The 17,641-nt window shown below is 44.6% G+C and overlaps 1 protein-coding gene across 2 annotated transcripts; it reads right to left on the bottom strand.

Moving 5' to 3' along the window:
• Positions 1 to 1,387: 1,387 nt before the first annotated feature.
• Positions 1,388 to 13,129, bottom strand: LOC105743350 (E3 ubiquitin-protein ligase TRIM38-like). 2 transcript variants are annotated; one of them, XM_023700018.1, is made up of 7 exons: positions 12,852 to 13,129; positions 10,643 to 11,202; positions 9,889 to 9,984; positions 7,350 to 7,580; positions 6,406 to 6,428; positions 6,199 to 6,311; positions 1,388 to 3,545 (listed from the first exon to the last, which is right to left on the bottom strand). In XM_023700018.1, exons 2-7 carry the CDS (start codon positions 11,057 to 11,059, stop codon positions 3,022 to 3,024), a joined length of 1,404 nt encoding a protein of 467 aa, XP_023555786.1. In that variant the 5' UTR covers positions 11,060 to 11,202; positions 12,852 to 13,129; the 3' UTR covers positions 1,388 to 3,021. The 2 variants fall into 2 exon arrangements, with proteins under 2 accessions (XP_023555786.1, XP_012372118.1); XM_012516664.2 differs by having other exon boundaries at positions 10,643 to 11,197.
• Positions 13,130 to 17,641: the final 4,512 nt, after the last annotated feature.

Raw genomic sequence — 17,641 nt, 5'->3', positions numbered from 1 at the left:
TTACAGTTTACATGAAAGGACATTAGATAGGAAAGAGAATCTACATGAAGCACCAGCTGTAACTCAGAATTCCTGAGTTCAGGTATTACGGAGTCAGCGAGGCAATGTGTGTAAGAATCCTCTCCCGTCTTCATGTGCTAGACACACGACACAGATGAACTGCTCTATTGTTACTGAATTAGATTCTTCTACTCCAATCACTAGGAAATGAATAATCAGTTCTGAAAGCAAACGGGAGTTTAATGTCTAATATTCACACTGTCCAGCCTTTCTAAGGTTTAGATTTTCACTAGGAATTAGATGTGAGGGAGGATTTAGCAGAAGGGAAAGATGGTCGGAAACCAGCATGTGCCCTTCGTTCTTCCTTTACTTAGGCAAGGAGATATGTAGAATACAAGGGTGTGTTTTGTCATTATTTTAACCCTATTCTATATATTAGCTCACTTTTATTTTTTTACAGCCTCAAAATGGTTGGGAGTGTTAGCACACAAACTATCAAGCTTATCCTGGCTTCTCCCTTAGGAGTGCAGGCTGCACCCATGCTCAGAGGCAGGCAGTCGGAACATCTGTTTACCAACAACTAGGCTTTACCTTTTAAAACCAAGAGCCATCTGGCTGGCAGAGTGAGAGTATGCAGTAATCCCTCGCTGTTTCATGGCTCAACTTGCACAGACTGTTTGGCATGTTTTCAAAAAATATTAATCTATCACAGATTTTTCTCTATATTATGGGATTTACAGTAATGTTTTGTGCAGTATTCAACTCATCTTTATCATCGAATTCATAACCTTCACCATTGAAATTATAGTATCTTCATTGGTAAGCACTCATAAAATCTTGCAGTACAGTACACATGTAGTTAAAATTACGGCTTACAAATTCAGAAAACTGGTAAGAACATTAGAAGTGTGGGAAAGATTTATAAGAGTGTGCGGCTTATGCCTTAAAACACATATAAATACTAAAATATAATGTCACTATTTTGCTGATTTTCACTTACTGCGGAGGGCGTAGAATGTAACCTCCAGGATAAGTGAGGGACCGCTGTAGTTTGGGGGTTCAGCAGTGTGACACAATTTTTTTCAGGTGACTGCAAGCAGGGAATTTAAGTAATACCCAGGCACCAGGAGGAATTCTGAAGGAGCAGGGCTTCCTGAAAAGCTCTGATGCAATCACACTTTCTCATTTTCACAGGACCAAGAAGTCGAAAATGTATCTGTGCCCAGGACCCTGCACAAAGGCAGTGCTTCAGTTACATGTGGAGCCGATGTTCTAGAATCATGGGGACAGAGAACAAGTAAGGCTGTGGTGAAAAGGAACTCTTTTTTTCCAGTCATCTTGACTTCTCCACATGGGTCTGTTATAAACTAGACTAACAAATGACAGCTAACAAGCAAACAGCAAACAGAAATTTATTACCATGTGTACCAGACATATGCAGAGGTAAGTAATGCAAAGGAGTGTTAGAAGTTGGGCTACAGAGCATTGTACCAAAAGAAAATACATTACTGGAGAAGTAATGAGACCAAAACACGACTCTGTGTTTCTACGGTGATAAATTGTTGGAAGGCAAATATATAGGAAGGCTAATGGTAAAGACTAATAGCTGTTCGTTTTTGTTTTTTAAAGTTTGTAATTCAGTTTCCTGATCCTTAAGCCAAGCTGGAGTCTCTGGTGATTCACATCTGTACTTTTCAAAAGGTAAGAAATCTTTACAAATTTCCCATATTTGGGGGAGAGGATGGGGTGGAAGAGGATGGGGAGGTGAAGAAGAGGAAAAGAGGGAGTGGGGCAAGGGGAGAGGGAGAAAGAGAGGAAGAAGAGGAAAAGGGAAGAGGAGTGGAATGGAGGGGAGTAGAGAAGAGAGGACTTTTATTAGTTCTCTTTTCATCAATTGTTTTCAAAATAATCCACTGCTGAAGTAGCAAAACAGGTTATGGGACCCTTCTCCTAGGACCCTTCAAAGCCCTGTCTCCACCATCCTCATCAGGAGTACTTCTCACACCAGGATGTGACCTCTTTTAGGTCTCTTTGGACAGACATGGAGGCCAGAGCAGGCCTCTGACGTCTACAGAACAGCTCTGCCTTTATTTCTGTCTTCTGACTGAGATGCTGTCAGAGGATGTCAGCAATATCAGCAAACCTCAATTTTATATCAACTACAAATGTTTAGCAGCTTTGGACTTTAGTCATCAATACTGTCATTTGTCCTTTTGCCGACTTTCCTACTATCCTGTCATTAGTCCACTCATAGGCAACCATATAAAGCTGATTAACTTCAGTTTTCATGACAAACCTACTACTGGGATAAGTGCTACTCTGACATAACAAAGACTACTGACAATTGTTCTACCAAATACTACTTACTGGAATGTAAATATATTTCAAAATATGTAGCTGTAGCACAATTGAGAAAATGCCAACTTCTTTGTGCTTTTCAGAATTAAGTCCCCCATGAAAATCAATCATTTAGTCACATTCTACTTTCCACTAAAGCATCTGTCAGTAAACAAGTTTTTCTCTTCTAACATTCTTCGGTGATTTTCTAAGTCTGGCAGAATTATAGGTCAGGCCTGGATTGTAGTGGACATTATTAATCAGTATGTCTGTGTAGGGAAGCCACTGCTGGTTTGATTTTTCCTATCTCTTCCTGGAATGGCTTTCTTTCATTTCCACACACTAGTCCAAACATATAAAAATGAAGGTGAAAACATACGAGTCTCACTGCCTCAAAGTTACCCAAATCACTAAGCAAGGATGACCAGAAATCAGAGAACTAGAGACACAGAGAGACGTATGTATCATCACATTATGTTGTTTTCCACTCAATCAGGCTGGCCATCTACAGTGTTCTCATAGTCTTTATCACCATTACTTCAGTAAAGATTTCTTAAATATCTTCTAATGGTCCAGCCCTGTTCAAGGTACTGAACTAATAGTAATGAAGAAAACTGATCAAAGTTCTGCCATTATGGGCTCTATACATTTTCTGTTAGTTTAAAACAAGAATGTTTTCCTTGTTTACTCACTGCAGGAAGGCAGGAACAAAGGTGAATATTGATAAACCTGGAAAAAAGGCCGCAGCATACCAGAGAAGGAAGCCATGGGGAAGGTGAAGATGTGGGAGCCAGAGGTCATGCTGTAAAAGGACACAACTCCAGCCTCATAGTCGAGAGCAACACCAACCACCAGGGGTCGCTCAGGTAGCTCAAGGATAGTTGGGGGAGAGGTCAGGGCCATATAGCCTTTCTCTGTGCACAGCCTGATGGCCCAGAAGCCAAACTCAGGCTTCTGCTGCATTCCATGGCCCCGCTCCACAATTTCCATACAGACTCCCACATCCCAAGCTGTTCCTTCTCCAACATCCACTTCGAAGTAGTGTTTTCCTGAGGTGAAGCCCTCACAGCCCAGGACACAGGGGAAAGTCGTAAATCTCCTAGGAGAAACTGCAAGATTCTGTTGGTTCCATCCACGAGACACCTGTCGCCGATCCTTGGACAGAAGTAGGTTGGGATGAGCTGTATCTGGATCCAGAGTCACTCCAACTGTGAAAGCCAACCAAGATGAAGACAGACACAAGCAATGAAAATCATGCGGTTTTGTTCATTGAGAATACAATTTAATTCAAACCAGCCCATGCCTAAATGCTATCATTTCTTAGTAGACATATGAGCTAAATATAAAGTGAAAATTACAAATGTTGTAGAGCATGGTGAGGAGACTCCAGTAAGCTAATATTTCCCCAGTGTTTACCAAAACTCTTTGGACACAGTAAACTATAGTGCCATCACAATACTTCCTCCATGCCTTCGTGCTAATCGTCATTTCATATGTCAGAGACACAAAGGCCCAGATGAATGTGGTTCCTGTCCTGTCCAAAGCTATCCCTTTGCCCTATAAACCTTCAGGAACCAAGGACTCAAGGAGCTGAAAGGAGCCCTTCCCCATCTCCACTTCACAACCAGAGACATGCAAGAAGACAAGAGTATACAGAACAGTTCGACTATAAAACCAAGTTTTCAAAAAACATGTACATTCATGTATCCATATGATGTATGTATAACATCATGCGTATATTTAACATGTTTATAGTACAAAATACATGTTAAACATTTTCTATGTCTACATAAAACAATTTTATACAGAATTTATATTTATATAGATACAGGATCTAGTTGTGTAGCCTAGGTTGACCACAATGTTGTGATGAGTCTCCTTAATTCTGGGAATCACAACGTGTGTGCCACCGAAACTAATATAAAAAACCAGTCTTTTTAATATATATTATGTTTTTTGTTTTTTTTGCTGTTTGGTACCAGGTCTACAGGGTCTCATTACATGGATCAGACTCGTATTGATCCTCGTCTTCAGCCTTGCAGGCACTGGGATTACAGGTGTGTGTCACCGTGCCCACTCTCAATCACCTCTCAGTGTGCCCTGGGGGCATGGCCAGTTCAATACTGGGGCTTGAACCCCAACCACTGCACTCTGCCTATGTAGGCACCTTAGTCCGCTGAGCTATCTGGCCAGCCCTCATACATGTTATTTGAATGTATAGTGCACAATAATACACTACATCAAAGACATATAATCTTTCTGTATTTCAGATATATAAAAGTTTGGTTCAATATGTTACATAACATCAAAAAAATAGATCTCTCTGTCATTATGTATTAATAAAAAGACTGGGATGGCTTTACTATCAACAAGACAAGATCAAGCTCTGCTGCAAATAGAATGTCACAGGAGAGAAAGTGGAATATTGGCTAAGTAAAAGTACAGGAATGTATTTATGGAACTTTATTAAGATGGCCCTGGGCCAGGGAGACAGCTCAGTAGAATAAGCACTTGCTTGGCAAGTGCAAGGGCCTGAATTCAATCCCAGATTCTGCCAAAAAAAAAAGAAAGAAAGAAAAAGAAGATGGCCCTACTTTCTCCATGAGCAGGTCCGCAGTGTAAGACCCTCTCAACCTGCCTAGCAACAGTCTTCACCATCATCACCGTATGATCATGTGTTCTCAGACTATACTTGGCAGCTAACTTTTCTTTAACTACTTTTATAATGTCACGATTCCTCTTTTTTTTGAGGAACCAGGGATTGAACTCAGGCCCTTGGGTTTGCCAGGCAAGTGCTTATTCTACTGAGCCATCTCCCTGGCCCCAGGATTCCTCTTGTCCAGAGCGTTACATTTATGTTCACTACTTCAGACAACCACCTCTTATTTGGCAATGTGACTAGAGCTCAATCAGGATGTATGTATTAGCTTCAAGCTGGGGTATGAAATCTGTATTATGTTACATAAAATAGAATGCACATATAATGCATACTTTATGTATATTTATAAATGTCTTTTTTCCTGAGAACACCATGGGAAGTTTTCAGTACACCACTTTGGGATCACAGGAAAAGAACCACAGGACGCTGTTGATGAATACAAGAAACTTAGTTGTTCACTGATGACTGAGCTCTTCAGAAACAAGTCACAAATTGCAGAGGAAAATATTTCTACCCTAAACTTGGGCCTTTATCAAAAAGAGAATGAAAGCAGACACCACCACTCACATACCAGAAGAAGCTCCCAGGAATCAAAAGGGAAAGAACCCAATACAAATTCTTAAGCCATAGAAAATCAAGAATGAAACACCCACAAGTGCTAAATACAGAGCATGGTTTTACATGTGCAGACCTTTGTGAAATTCCTTTAAGTGTGGACAGGGCATGATAATGTCCTCCGGACAACAAAACATGACAAAGATGGTAAGAAATAACTCCTGTGATTAAGTTTCACTATTTGCACACCAACTTGTTGGCAGACTTGCAATGGAGATTCCATCTCCTGAATTCACATTGCTGGGAAAATTTGCCTTGTGAGACCTACCTGCAAAGAACAGATGGAAGATGTTTCTGGAAGCTAAGGCCTGTCTGCAGCCATACGCAGCATGAAGCCAGGGCCCTAAATCCTGCAATCCCAAGGAAACAAATCCTACCAGCAGGCTAAGGGAGTGTGGGAGGGGACCTTCCCCAGGGGATTGTTTGTGGCAGTACAAACCCAGCACAGAACACAAAACAGGGAAAGTGAGAGAGCTCTGATGAACATAACTACAGCATTTGTTCAAGGCTGCCTCGGACAGTGGTACTGTGCTACTGCATGGTCCCCCCATCACGGCACAGAGGGTTCCCTGAGCTTGCTCTCATACCTTGATGGCATCTTAACATCTCCTTCACATCCAAGTAAAGCTCAGCAACATCACACGCAGTCTGAACCTGCATGGAAAAGGGCTCGGGAGCCTCCAGCTGCACAGCGTATGCCCTGGAAGAAGCAGAGGCAGAGACCCCTTCAGCTGACATTTCCCTTCAGCTCTGTGGGCCCAGCCCTTCCCTTTCCCACTGCACGTGGGACTCACCTGCTCAAGGTTTCTTTCACATTCTACAAATAAACAAAAACAAAAGGTGAATGTGTTAGCATCAAGATTCCCTGCGCTGTGGCATGGAACACACTGTCTGTACACACACGTCCCCCAGGAAGGAAAGCGGGGCCCAGCCTGAGACACCGCTGCAGAATGAAGAGGAAAGATCCCTCCTGGCCTCTGCCCACTCAGCAGGGGCTGTGATCTCCCTGGGGATGCCTGTGGCGAAGAGCAGTGGCTAATGTAGGCAGAAGATCCACTCAGCCCCCCTCTGGCAAGACTGGCTCTAAGGACCTGATGTCCCTCAGAGTGAGCCCATGTTAAAGACCACTTGTCACCTGGGTCCTCCATGGTGACTGCATACACCGGGCCTGAGGCTCGGAGCCTCAGAAATGATGGCAGCTGGCATCCCGGGGTGGTGCAGCAGATGTGCTAGGTTTTACCTAGAGTATGACTACCACAATTAATAGCTGAAATAGCAGGCACTAGAATTAAGAGCAGCTTATCTTAACTGGGTACATCCATTTGTGCAGCTGCAGAAAGAACCCCCAGATTCTATGGAACAAGGATTTTACCAGCAAATCAGGGAAAAAGTTATCCTGGCAGTGTCACCATATGCCACCTGGAAGAGTATTTCAAGAGAAGCCGAACAGGCATGAAACTGTGCCACAGAAACAAAGAAAGGATGACTGCCTTTCTTTGGGAAACATGATCTCATGATTCCCTCTGGCCACTCTACATCCATCCAGAGGAAGAAGGTTTCGTAATTGTCGTAAGGCAAACGTAAAGATTGGTAGAGCCACCCTGATGATATGGGCTATAAGGTGAGAGAAGCATTATAATCCTTACATTAATAGCTGCGTTCAAGAGAAAGAGGCTTAGCCATCTTCCTATACTTTCTTGCGAGGGTCCTCCTTCCCTTCTATAGTCCACAGCCTCACCTGTAGTACTTTCTGGCCGGAGCTCTGACACTTTTCCTTCAGTTCCAGGATCTGGCTCTTGAGCTCATCACACTTCTGCTGCACATTGGCCTCACTCTCCCGCAGTCTCCTCAGCCTCTGCTCTTCTTCTTTTTCCAGCCTCCAGAGGTATGATTTCTCCTCTGCATGTAGAAACTCGTGGAGATTCTTAAAATCAGACTTGATGTTTTGTCTCCGAGTTTCTATCGCAACCTAGAGTCAAGCAAGAGTGATCGAATATATGAACAAACCAGGTGTTTATGCATGGACAAAAGATAAACAAAATGTGAGACATAGATGCAGAGGCGTTTTTCCTAATCTTTAAAAAGAATGAAAGTCTTACCTAGGGGCTGGTGAGATGGCTCAGTGGTCTAAAGCACCTACTTAGAACAAGCTTAGCAAAGCACAGGGACCGCGGTTCAATCCCCCAGCACCACATGCCAGCCAGCCCCGCCCCCTGGTGGGCTGAGCTGGCCACACACACACACACACACACACACACACACACACATAAATAAATAAATAAAAATTAAAAAAAAAAAAGTCTTACCTATGCCACAAGGATGAAACTATGATAGTTCAATTTATAAAGACAGAAAACAGAATAGTGGCTGCTAGGCGGTAGGAGAAAGAATGAGGAATTGTTGCCTGATGGGGTCAGAATGTTACTTTGGAAGATAAAATTACTTCTCAAAATGGGCTGGGTGATGGCTACATTTAATGCCTCTGAGCTGTACAATTCAAATGGTAAAAATGGCAAGCTTTGTGTAATGCACATTCTACACTTTCACAAAAAAAGAAAGTATGATCAGCTACTACTTGTGATGTAATTTTTAACATATCATTCAAACTAAAAGAATGTCCTAACAGCTCCTGCTGGTAATGAGATGTTGGAAATGTTGGCCATGTCTGCCCTACAGTCACCCAATTTATTCTTAGAAGCATGAAGGCAGGCCAGGAAGAAGGCTTAGGAGAATAAGCGCTTCCCTGGCAAGCCCAAGGGTCTGAGTTCAATCCCTGGTTCGGCAAAAAGAAGAAGCACAAAGGGTGGAAGAGAGTCCCTGATTCTTCTTGGCAGATGGAAGACTCACTGAGACAAATTGTGTTAGGTTTAACTAAGAAAATCTTACCTACTACCCGGGTCATTTCAATCATCCCTATATGCAAGTTACTAGAAATTACTGACATATGGGAGTGAATGTCAATTTCACTTGAGGAACTACAGACTCACAATTTCCAAGAGTGCTTTCCAAATTTCTGCTATGTGCCTGTGACCATGACATCATGATAGAAGGTCACCGATTTAGGATGAAGGAGGATTTAGGATGAAGCAGAAGTTCTGTGCACAATGGCTGACACTGACAAAGGATCTGTAAACTGCGGTACAGGGTAACAGGATAAATCCTGAGGGGACCTGACTGACCTTATCAGATACAAAAGATACATTTCTTGTTATATAGGTCCTGCTTTATCTTGGTCTTAACAATCCAGCAGAAAAGTATAAAAACGAGGTATAAAAAGTAAAGCTATATTAATATGCCGAGCTGTGAAAGGCTCAAGTCAACAACTTCTGACATTCCCAGTCCTACGGATAACCCACTGCTATTACGGACTACTGGACTATATTGGATTATTTTGCTTAATTCATATACCTACAATATTTAAATGGCAATGGAATACCCATCTCTAACAAAACTAAACAAAAAAGGGGGATACAAAGGAAAGACCATTTTGTATCTGTATGTACAAAATAGGATAGATATACAGCTACTTTGTCTTAATTCAATAAGATTTGTACTAATAGTATTTGGACAGGATATCATGTCTGCATCTTGTACTATGGATAACCACTAAGATAATATGCAATGCATTAATTTATGAAACTGTCCTATTAATCGGTTTTGAAACTATCTCATTGCTGTTTCTCAATAAAAAAATAAAATAAAAACAAATAAAAAAAGAAGTTCTGTGAATAAAACTGGTATAGATTTACTCCTACCATTGAAGGGCTTTCCATATGTATAAGCTACACTCAGGCTTTCCCCCTTCCTGCTCAAGATCCCAGAAACAAGAGATATGAAAGCATTATCCAGAAGCCTAAGTTCAAGAAAACCTGGAAGAGGTAGAGCGGCTTACTCTGCTTACTTGGACTCCTACCTCATGGAATCCAAGGGTACTTGCACAAAAGGAACATGTCTCTAATAATGTGGGGACTGGTGGACCATGGAAATTGTGTGGAAGCCTTCAGCCGGCAGCGATAAGGGTTTGAGTTCTTGCAACAACTCTGATGTGCTTTAGAAATCAAGTTCTCCATTACTGCCTTGAGGAACCCAACCTGGAGAGACTGTTTTCTGAAAGTCCTCAAAGATGGCTTCTGCACCATTAGGCCAAGAGCCAGACCATGCACACTGCACTTTACCTTTCTAATCTGGTACACTGAGAATAAACTGGGATTCTGCTTTGTCATCTCCTCTGCCTAAAATCAAAAATAACTAGAGGTCAATGAACTCAAGAGTCTCACCTTCCATTTAGTTATTTCTATTTCCATGAATGTTTTCTGATTCATGTATTCTGCTTCAAATTGACTCAGTTTTGTCAAAGCATGCTGGAGCTTTTCCTGAGGGAGAAATTGGACAAAGAAAGTCTATTCAATTTGATTATTCATTAGACTCTAAAAGGACTCAGCAGTTCAAGATGTGTAAAGATCACGGTGCATGTTTATTGCATTTTTGCACTTTGCTAGAGAGCCTGCTGGGGGCCGTATATCAGTAACACTGATCCAATCAGCAACCCTCAGCAGATGGTAGGATTTTCAGTTTCCTTTTTTCCACTGTGGCAAAGGAGACTTGGAAGGGTTTGAGTAATTTGCCCAAGTGCTTACAGATGGGAGGCAGGGGGGACTGGGATTCTTTTTTTTTTTTTTAATGTATTAGTACAGGGTCTACAAGGTATCACTACACAGACTGAACTTGTACTAATCCTCCTGTTTTTCAGTCTCCCAAGCACTGGGAATACAAGCAGGTGTTTGGTTGAGCATGTCCAAGAGCAGAAGGAAGGCCATGGTGACAGGATGGCAACAGGAGTCTGCCCATCCTGCTGAATATCTGATGGACAGAATGGAGTGAATTCAGCAAAGGTCCATCCCATAGTACATTTCAAAAGAATACCATGCATAGGTCATCCTCTTAGGATTTAAGGTCAGTACTCTTGGCTCTTTCCTACAGTGCATGGCTGGACCCTGCGTGCGCCCTGCTGAGGCCCCACTGAGAACATACCTTGTAGCCCTGGCACACATCCTCTACCAGTGCTGTGCTGTGCCCCTGGTGCTGCGGTGCCCGCTCACAGCGCCAGCAGATGAGCTGGCCATCATCCTCACAGAAGAGCTGGAACTGTTCTCCATGTTCCTCACACACCAGCCCACTCTCCGAGTCCTCCATCTCCTTGATGAGATCTATGAGATTTCCTAGCTGCTTGTTGGACCGCAAGCTGGCTATATGAAATGGGGCCCGACACAGAGGACAGAAAGATGTCATCTGCCCCTGAGTTCTGTGTATCTGGGAAAGGTACATCTTCATGCATATCTGGCAGTAGCTGTGGCCACAGCTGATGCTCACTGGCTCTGTCATCAGGTTCAGACAGATGGAGCAGGCTGCCATCTCTTTCATTCTCTTGGTTTTAGTGCCTGAGGCCATGACTTTTGCTGAGACGCTCCAACGTTAGATCTACAGATGGCAATGAAGCAGCCAACAATTCCACAGGAATGGAAGTAGAGTTCTTACAAGCCTGTGTACCAGGAAGTGGTCGCTGCTGCCCTCCACAGATCTTACCGACTTCTCTTTGGAAAGAAAAAATGAGTCAGTGTTGAGAATATGAACAAACAAGTAGCTGTGTTTTCTAATATGGCTGCCGTGACAAATGAGAACATCTGAGTTTAAGTGAATGAGTATTTAATAAAATTTAAAATTTCATTTCTCTGTCTAGCTTCCTTCTTGGCTAGCTTCTGATACTTCATACGTTCCACTGTCTCCCATGGCTGATCAGCCCAGTCACACAGCATTCCACTGTGGTGTGAAGTTCTCCAGGGTCGGTGCTGACAGAGACCAGGCCTCCTCCCAGACTCTTCAGTCAGTGAGACAGCGTGAAACTTCTTCCCCTTCTAATGAGCATCAGAACCCACTGGTACCAGAGTTAACTCTTTCTGCCTGGTGCTAACACTCAGCCACTTTGTCAATGGATGGTATGGCTTGTGATGACCTTTGCAAAGCCTCATGGGTCAGTTATAAGTGAGGCTTTTCACAGGAAGCTGGATCTTGAGTACTCATGGTGTAATGCTAAAGGTGCTAGGATTAAAGGTAAGACATTAATAAAGAACAAAAAGAGGCTCCCTTGTTACCTGGTTGCTTTTGCTGTCTTTTGCCTACCAAGAACTGTTTTTCCTCTGAAACTTCCACATACTGTGAGCCAAGTAAACCTCTTCCTTGCAAATGTTGGGCATTCTGTTGTCTCAGCAATGAGAGAAAAGTAAGTCAAAAGAGGATTCTCTATTCAGATGATCAAACTGGTCTCCACCACAGGCCAGAGGACATTACAAAAGCAACAGCAGAAACACAAATCAGGTGGGGACACAAGGAACCAAGGCACTGCTAATATCTGTTTTCCTCCTTTTGTGGCCCTTCTCTGAACTGAGGAAAAGAAACCAGTGAGAGGCTGGGAAGGTAGCTGAGTTCCGAATCAGTGAACTTCCTCTTTCCTTCCTGGCCAGAAACTGGATCCAGCAGCTATACAGGTTGTGGGCACACAGGGAAAGTGCAGAAGATGTGGAGAATTAGGCCTCCGTGCAACCGGTAGCTCGAAACTCTTGTGTCTAGCGCTCAGAACCTGACAACTGAGGCAGCAGACAAATGCCCACCTCTGTCCCCTTGTCACCTACAGCGGGGGCTTCTGCCAACTCATCCTTGCCCTCCTAGCAACTAAAACCCACCCATAGGAGGCTGTATGGGAGGGGAGCGGTGGGGAGGGGAGCGGTGGGGAGGGGCAGAGTTCATACAGCGAAATTTTTTCGTGTTTTTTTTTTTTTTTTTAATGTATTTGCTACACGGTCTCACTACGTAGCTCGGATTGGTAGTGATCCTCCTGTTTTCAGCCTCCCCCGCACTAGGATTACAGCAGTGAGCCACCACGCTGGGACTCGGTCTCAGGCTCGGTGCACCAGGGGGGCGGGCCGGCGCGGTAGGCCGTGCCGTGAATTTTCTTTTGATATGACTGTACTTAAAAAAAAAAAACAGTAAATAAAGTTACCAGACTGGCCATTTTCCTCTTATAATCAGGACCAGGGTCTTGGGGCCACACGGGGTTTCTCCTGCAGCCTCCCTTTCTTGAACCCTCCACTTTCCCCAGGGGTACACTAGGTCCCCTCTCTGGGGGCCACTGGGCACTTGGGGTCCTCCTTGAAGGCCGCAGGCCTCCACCCTGCACCTCACTCACCTTATATTCTGGATCTTCTGGGATGCAGTGTGGGTTCTGGTGAACACGAAGGGAGACAAAGGACGAGCGCCTTGACCGGAGAGATCCTCGCGCCTTTCCCGCGGGGGAGGGTCCTGCTGCCAGGAAACAGCGCTCTCCACGCACGCACGCACACGCGCACGCACACAGACGCAGACCCCCGCCCCGCCCCCGGCCTGGATGGGCGAGGTCCGTGGCTCGTTGAGGGTCCTGGCAGTTTGCACTTCCTGGAATCTAAAAGTAAACCTGCAGCACATTCAAAAGCGAAACTCATGAGGTGGGTGGGGCCAATGAATCAGGACCAATGAGGATGCTTCTGTGGGTAAAGTGAGGAAGAGCCCAGAAATAACATCCTCTTTCAAAGCAGCAACAACAGGGACAGATTAATAACCAGGAAACTCCCAGTGGCCAAGCACAGGCCGTGGGAGAGCAGGAGGCCCGGGAGGGCCAGCTCACCGCTCTGGGGAGAGACCTTTCTGTTTTGTCCTCAACCCTGCTGGGGTTCACAAGCCTCCTGACCGTGTATTTTTAGATCCTTCTAGTTTGTGGTTTCCCCTCTGCCCTGATGGGGTGGAAAGGGCAAGCAGCACAAGGCTCCTTGGCATCACAAGCCAGCTGCCTGTGCTATCTGTCCTGGGCTGGCTCTCCTTTCCTTCTTCATCGTCTCATGGGGGATTTGTCCCTCCCCCCCCCGCCCCCCGTGTCTGCTGCTCCCAAAAAGTGTTCAGCATGAAGTAGTCAGCATGCCTAAATGACACATTTTGGGGTGGTATTTCCTGAACTCTGTCACGAAAACCAAAATCAGCTATCATATATAATCCAGAGGAAGTGAAGACTCGAGGCATTGCGAAACCAGAAAGCTTTTACACTAGGTTGAGCAAGCAGAAGGCTTTGTGGAAAAGGAATTGCAATCTGTGTGGAGACTGTGGAGAGAATTTTAGAATGATTTTAAATGTATTCTGTTTATAGCAAAATAGGAAGAGAAATGAGGGGGGAAAAATAGGATTTCTAACTTATTAGTAGAGAAAAGTCCAGACCTGTAGCTTGTCCCTTGAAGAAGACCTAAGAAAGGGCTCTGACATATCATTCCAGGTCACTCTGAGACAGTCTTTCACCTTTCTTGGGGAGCACAGAAGACAAGTGGAGATTGGCGGTTGGCAGGAGAGCGTTGTCTACTGAGAGATCTTTGGGGCTGGAGAGCTGCCCCATCCATGACCCAGCATTTGTACTTTCGTTTTTCACTAGTTCCCCGTAATCAGAGAAAGGAATCCAGTTGTCCTTCCGGTCAGCGTTCCATTGTCCACTATGTCAGGGGAGACTCACCAGGGGTGCTGGGGAAATCTGTCCTCTGGCAGCTGCACTAAAGGTAATTACTAGCCTGCACAGTGACCACTGTTAGGTTTGAGCATTCTATAACGGACAGATGAAAGCTCGAGCTGAATTATTGAGGAAGTTTTATGAAAAGGCCCGTTTTACAGAATTGTATCAAAGTCCACTAGATGGCGCTTTAACATTAATTTTCTTCATACTATATTTTTTTGTGTGTTTAGGACAGAATGTACAGGATGTACAGGGTCTCACTGCATAGATCGGACTCGTAGTGATCCTCCTGTTTACAGCCTCCCAAGTGCTGGGATTACAGGCTCTTGCCACCACTCCCAGTCTTAATTACCCTCTCAACACACCCTGGGGGGGGGGGGCCGTCGAACTCTGACCCCTGCTTCTGCCTAAACAGGCGCTTTAATCTGCTGAACTGTTTGGCTGGCCCAAGCTTTTTGGGTTTTTTTCGGTATCAGGGTTTGAACTCAGGACCTTGCACTTGCCAGGCAAGCGCTTATTCTACTGAGCCATCTCCCTGGCCCCCTATAAAGTAATTTACAAAAGGAGCAAACAGTGGCACATAAAAGTGATAATTATGATTAATATAATTTAGTAATCTCAGTGGACTAAAACTCCTACTTAGGCAGGAGCGGTGACCAGGTTTGATTCCTGGTGTGCTGTGCCGGCCCTGCCTGCAGGGTGCACTGAGACAGCGATTGAGATTTGAGATTTGGCATGGTAGTGTGCTGCTATAATCCCAGCTCTTGAGAGGTGTAAACAGGAGGATCACTGTGAGTCCAATCTGTGTAGTGAGACCCTGTAGACTCTGTACTAAATACATTTAAAATTTTTTGAAAAAAATATAATTCAGCAATCAAGAAAGAAATGCAAATTCTTATCTCCTTTTAATTATTTGTTATTTTGCAAAATGAAAAAAATCAAAAATATCGCCCTCTGGTCACTGAGATCCATTGTCTATTGGGAGATGTAGCCATGTTGTGTTACAGAAAAAGATCAACTATTTGGTTTGATGAGGAGAGAGATAGTGAGGTCTGAGATTCTGCAGGCTATGGGCTAGCAGAGATGAGGGCAGAGGGGTGGAAGATGGGTGGGATGGAGGGTTCCCCTTGGAGTACAGAAAGAGGGGTGGGCGAATGGCCAGAGCTCTGGTGGACATCTCTGATCGTGACCCAAGGCCGTAAATGTGAGTAACTGAGCAAAGCAAACATCTGTGCAGCTGGTCAGACACTAAAGGGAAGCAGCCTTGTCAGAAATGTTTTTCAAGACCAGTGCTGGAATTTATTTTTATTTATTTATTTATTTATCTATCTATCTATCTATTTATGTGTGTATGTGTGTGTGACCAGCTCAGCCCACCAGGGGGCAGGGCTGGCTGGCATGTGGTGCTGGGAGTTTGAACCGCGGTCCCTCTGCTTTGTTAAGCTTGTTCTAAGTAGGTGCTTTAGACCACTGAGCCATCTCATCAGTCCCCAGTGCTGGAATTTAAAAAGCATGAAAAGCACAGAGAACCTCTCCCTGACTTTATGGGGGGAATAAAAGCTAGGCAAGGAGGAAAAAAGAGGGAGAGAGCAAGACTGGGTCTTACCAGATCTGAAATGCCAGGCAAGGCCTAGCAGGGCAGAAGCTGCAGGAGCTGTAGGGGCCCAGCCAGGTGGTCTCAGCTGGCCTGGAGGTTCAAGAGCATTAAAAGCCCCAGAGAGAGCTCATCTACCTCCCAGGTCTTGGGAGAGACAGCAAGAGGCAGAGACCAGCAGAGATCACTAGGCTTGTATAAAGGCAACATGTGGGTACAGGCAGACAGAAGGCACAAGGGCCATCTACAAGGAACAAAGACGAGTGGGCTCTTCAAAATAGGGCTTGAGATCGTCTGCTGATTCGCGGTTGGCAGGAGCTAGTGTCTGCTGAGGGATCTTGCAGTCCCTTAGAACTGGAGAGCTGCCCCGTCCATGACCCAGCATTTGAGTTTTCACTAGTTCTTCGCAATCAGAGCTCTGTCTTCAGAAAGGAATCCAGCTGTCCTTTTGGTTAGCACTCCATTGCTCACTGGTGCCAGGGGGGATTCACCAGGGGTACTGGGGAAATCTGTCTTCTGCTTTGAGAGTGGTAGCTGTGGTACTTTCCCGGTACTGCATGCCGTGCTGGTCACCGAAACCAGGCATTGTGGTACATGCCTATAATGCCAGCACTGGGGAGGCTGAGTCAGGAGGACCACTACGAGTCTGAGCTGTGTAGCGAAACCCTGTATCACAAAAAATAAAAAATAAAAAAAATGAAATAAATAGGGCTTGAAAGAAAGTGAGGGATATTAGGTGGGGAGATCTTAGTAAATCTCAGTGGTGAACATTCTCTGGATGTCTGTGCCTCAGTGAGCCAAGTCCTTGAGGCATCCTGTTTGAATGTTTGGGTGTCTGTCTTCAAATGTCTGAGTGCTTCGGAAAATGCTTTGCTCCCCCTTATCTCTTTTATGACATCCTGTGTTTACTGGGGGTGCTGGTGCTGAGGTGAGAACAGTGTCTCTGCTGGCAGAAGAGTCCAGCGGCATCACTAGGACAACCTGGTCCGATGGAGCCTTACAGACTGCCCTGAGGTGCTCTATTGCTGATTGCTTCCAGGCCCAGCCAGAGCAGCTATCCACCCTCAACTTCAGGCCAATCTTAGGGACAGAGTCAGTGAATCAGTCACTCATCCATATCAGGGAGACTGAAGAACTGCCTTTTATAATCTTATGACAAGTATATACAAATTATTTCCAGTGGACTCTAAGACTTCTGTTGGGGGGTGATTTGCCAGGCCTGTCATTCTGAATAGTCCCAGTTAGTTTCTACCCATAGTGTCACTCTCTTTATTCCTGTAGTCTCCCACCTGTCTCCAAGTGGTTCTTACAATCCTCCCTTTGATCATTCTGAAAGTTTGTGCTCCCAGCTATTTCACACTTCTATGTTACTAAACCTCCTCTCCGCCTTCTTGTCCAGGGATGTACTCTTCTACTGCTTCTATTTTCATCTGCTCCTGTCTAGTCCACCACTGTGTCTTGCAGGATGGAGAAGCAGTAGTCTGGAAATCAATAACCACCATGCATTCTGGTACTCTCTGATACTGCTGGCCTCGTCAGCATGCCTGTCTTCCCAGCATACACACACATGCAATCCAGGACATGCCCGCACACAACCAGACACCGCTAAGTCCACATGGCAGGAGGTACATGCGGACCCATTTCCTGAGATGAGTGCTCACTGCAGGTCAGAGTCATTCATTTAACCCACATGACTATGCCTGACACTGTCGTAGAGAGCTAGAACAATATTCTTAAGAGAACAATATTCTTTTTTTCCCCATAATTTTATTGAGAAACAAATAGCAATGAGACAGTTTCAAACCAAATTGGTAGGACAGTTTCAATAATTAACACATTGCATACATTCTTCCTAGTG

This window comes from Octodon degus, unplaced genomic scaffold, assembly GCF_000260255.1.
Source record: "Octodon degus isolate 3935 unplaced genomic scaffold, OctDeg1.0 scaffold00119, whole genome shotgun sequence".
NCBI classification, from domain to species: domain Eukaryota; kingdom Metazoa; phylum Chordata; class Mammalia; order Rodentia; family Octodontidae; genus Octodon; species Octodon degus.
This window is presented reverse-complemented; position numbering and strand designations above follow the sequence as displayed.

Coding starts and splice junctions, on each gene's coding strand:
- LOC105743350 (XM_023700018.1), bottom strand. CDS start 11,059: ATGGCCTCAGGCACTAAAACCAAGAGAATGAAAGAGATGGCAGCCTGC. Junction 7,581..9,888: donor TAGAAATAACTAAATGGAAG/GTGAGACTCTTG, acceptor GCTTGACTCTAG/GTTGCGATAGAAACTCGGAG. Junction 3,546..6,198: donor GATGTTAAGATGCCATCAAG/GTATGAGAGCAA, acceptor TGGCTTTCACAG/TTGGAGTGACTCTGGATCCA.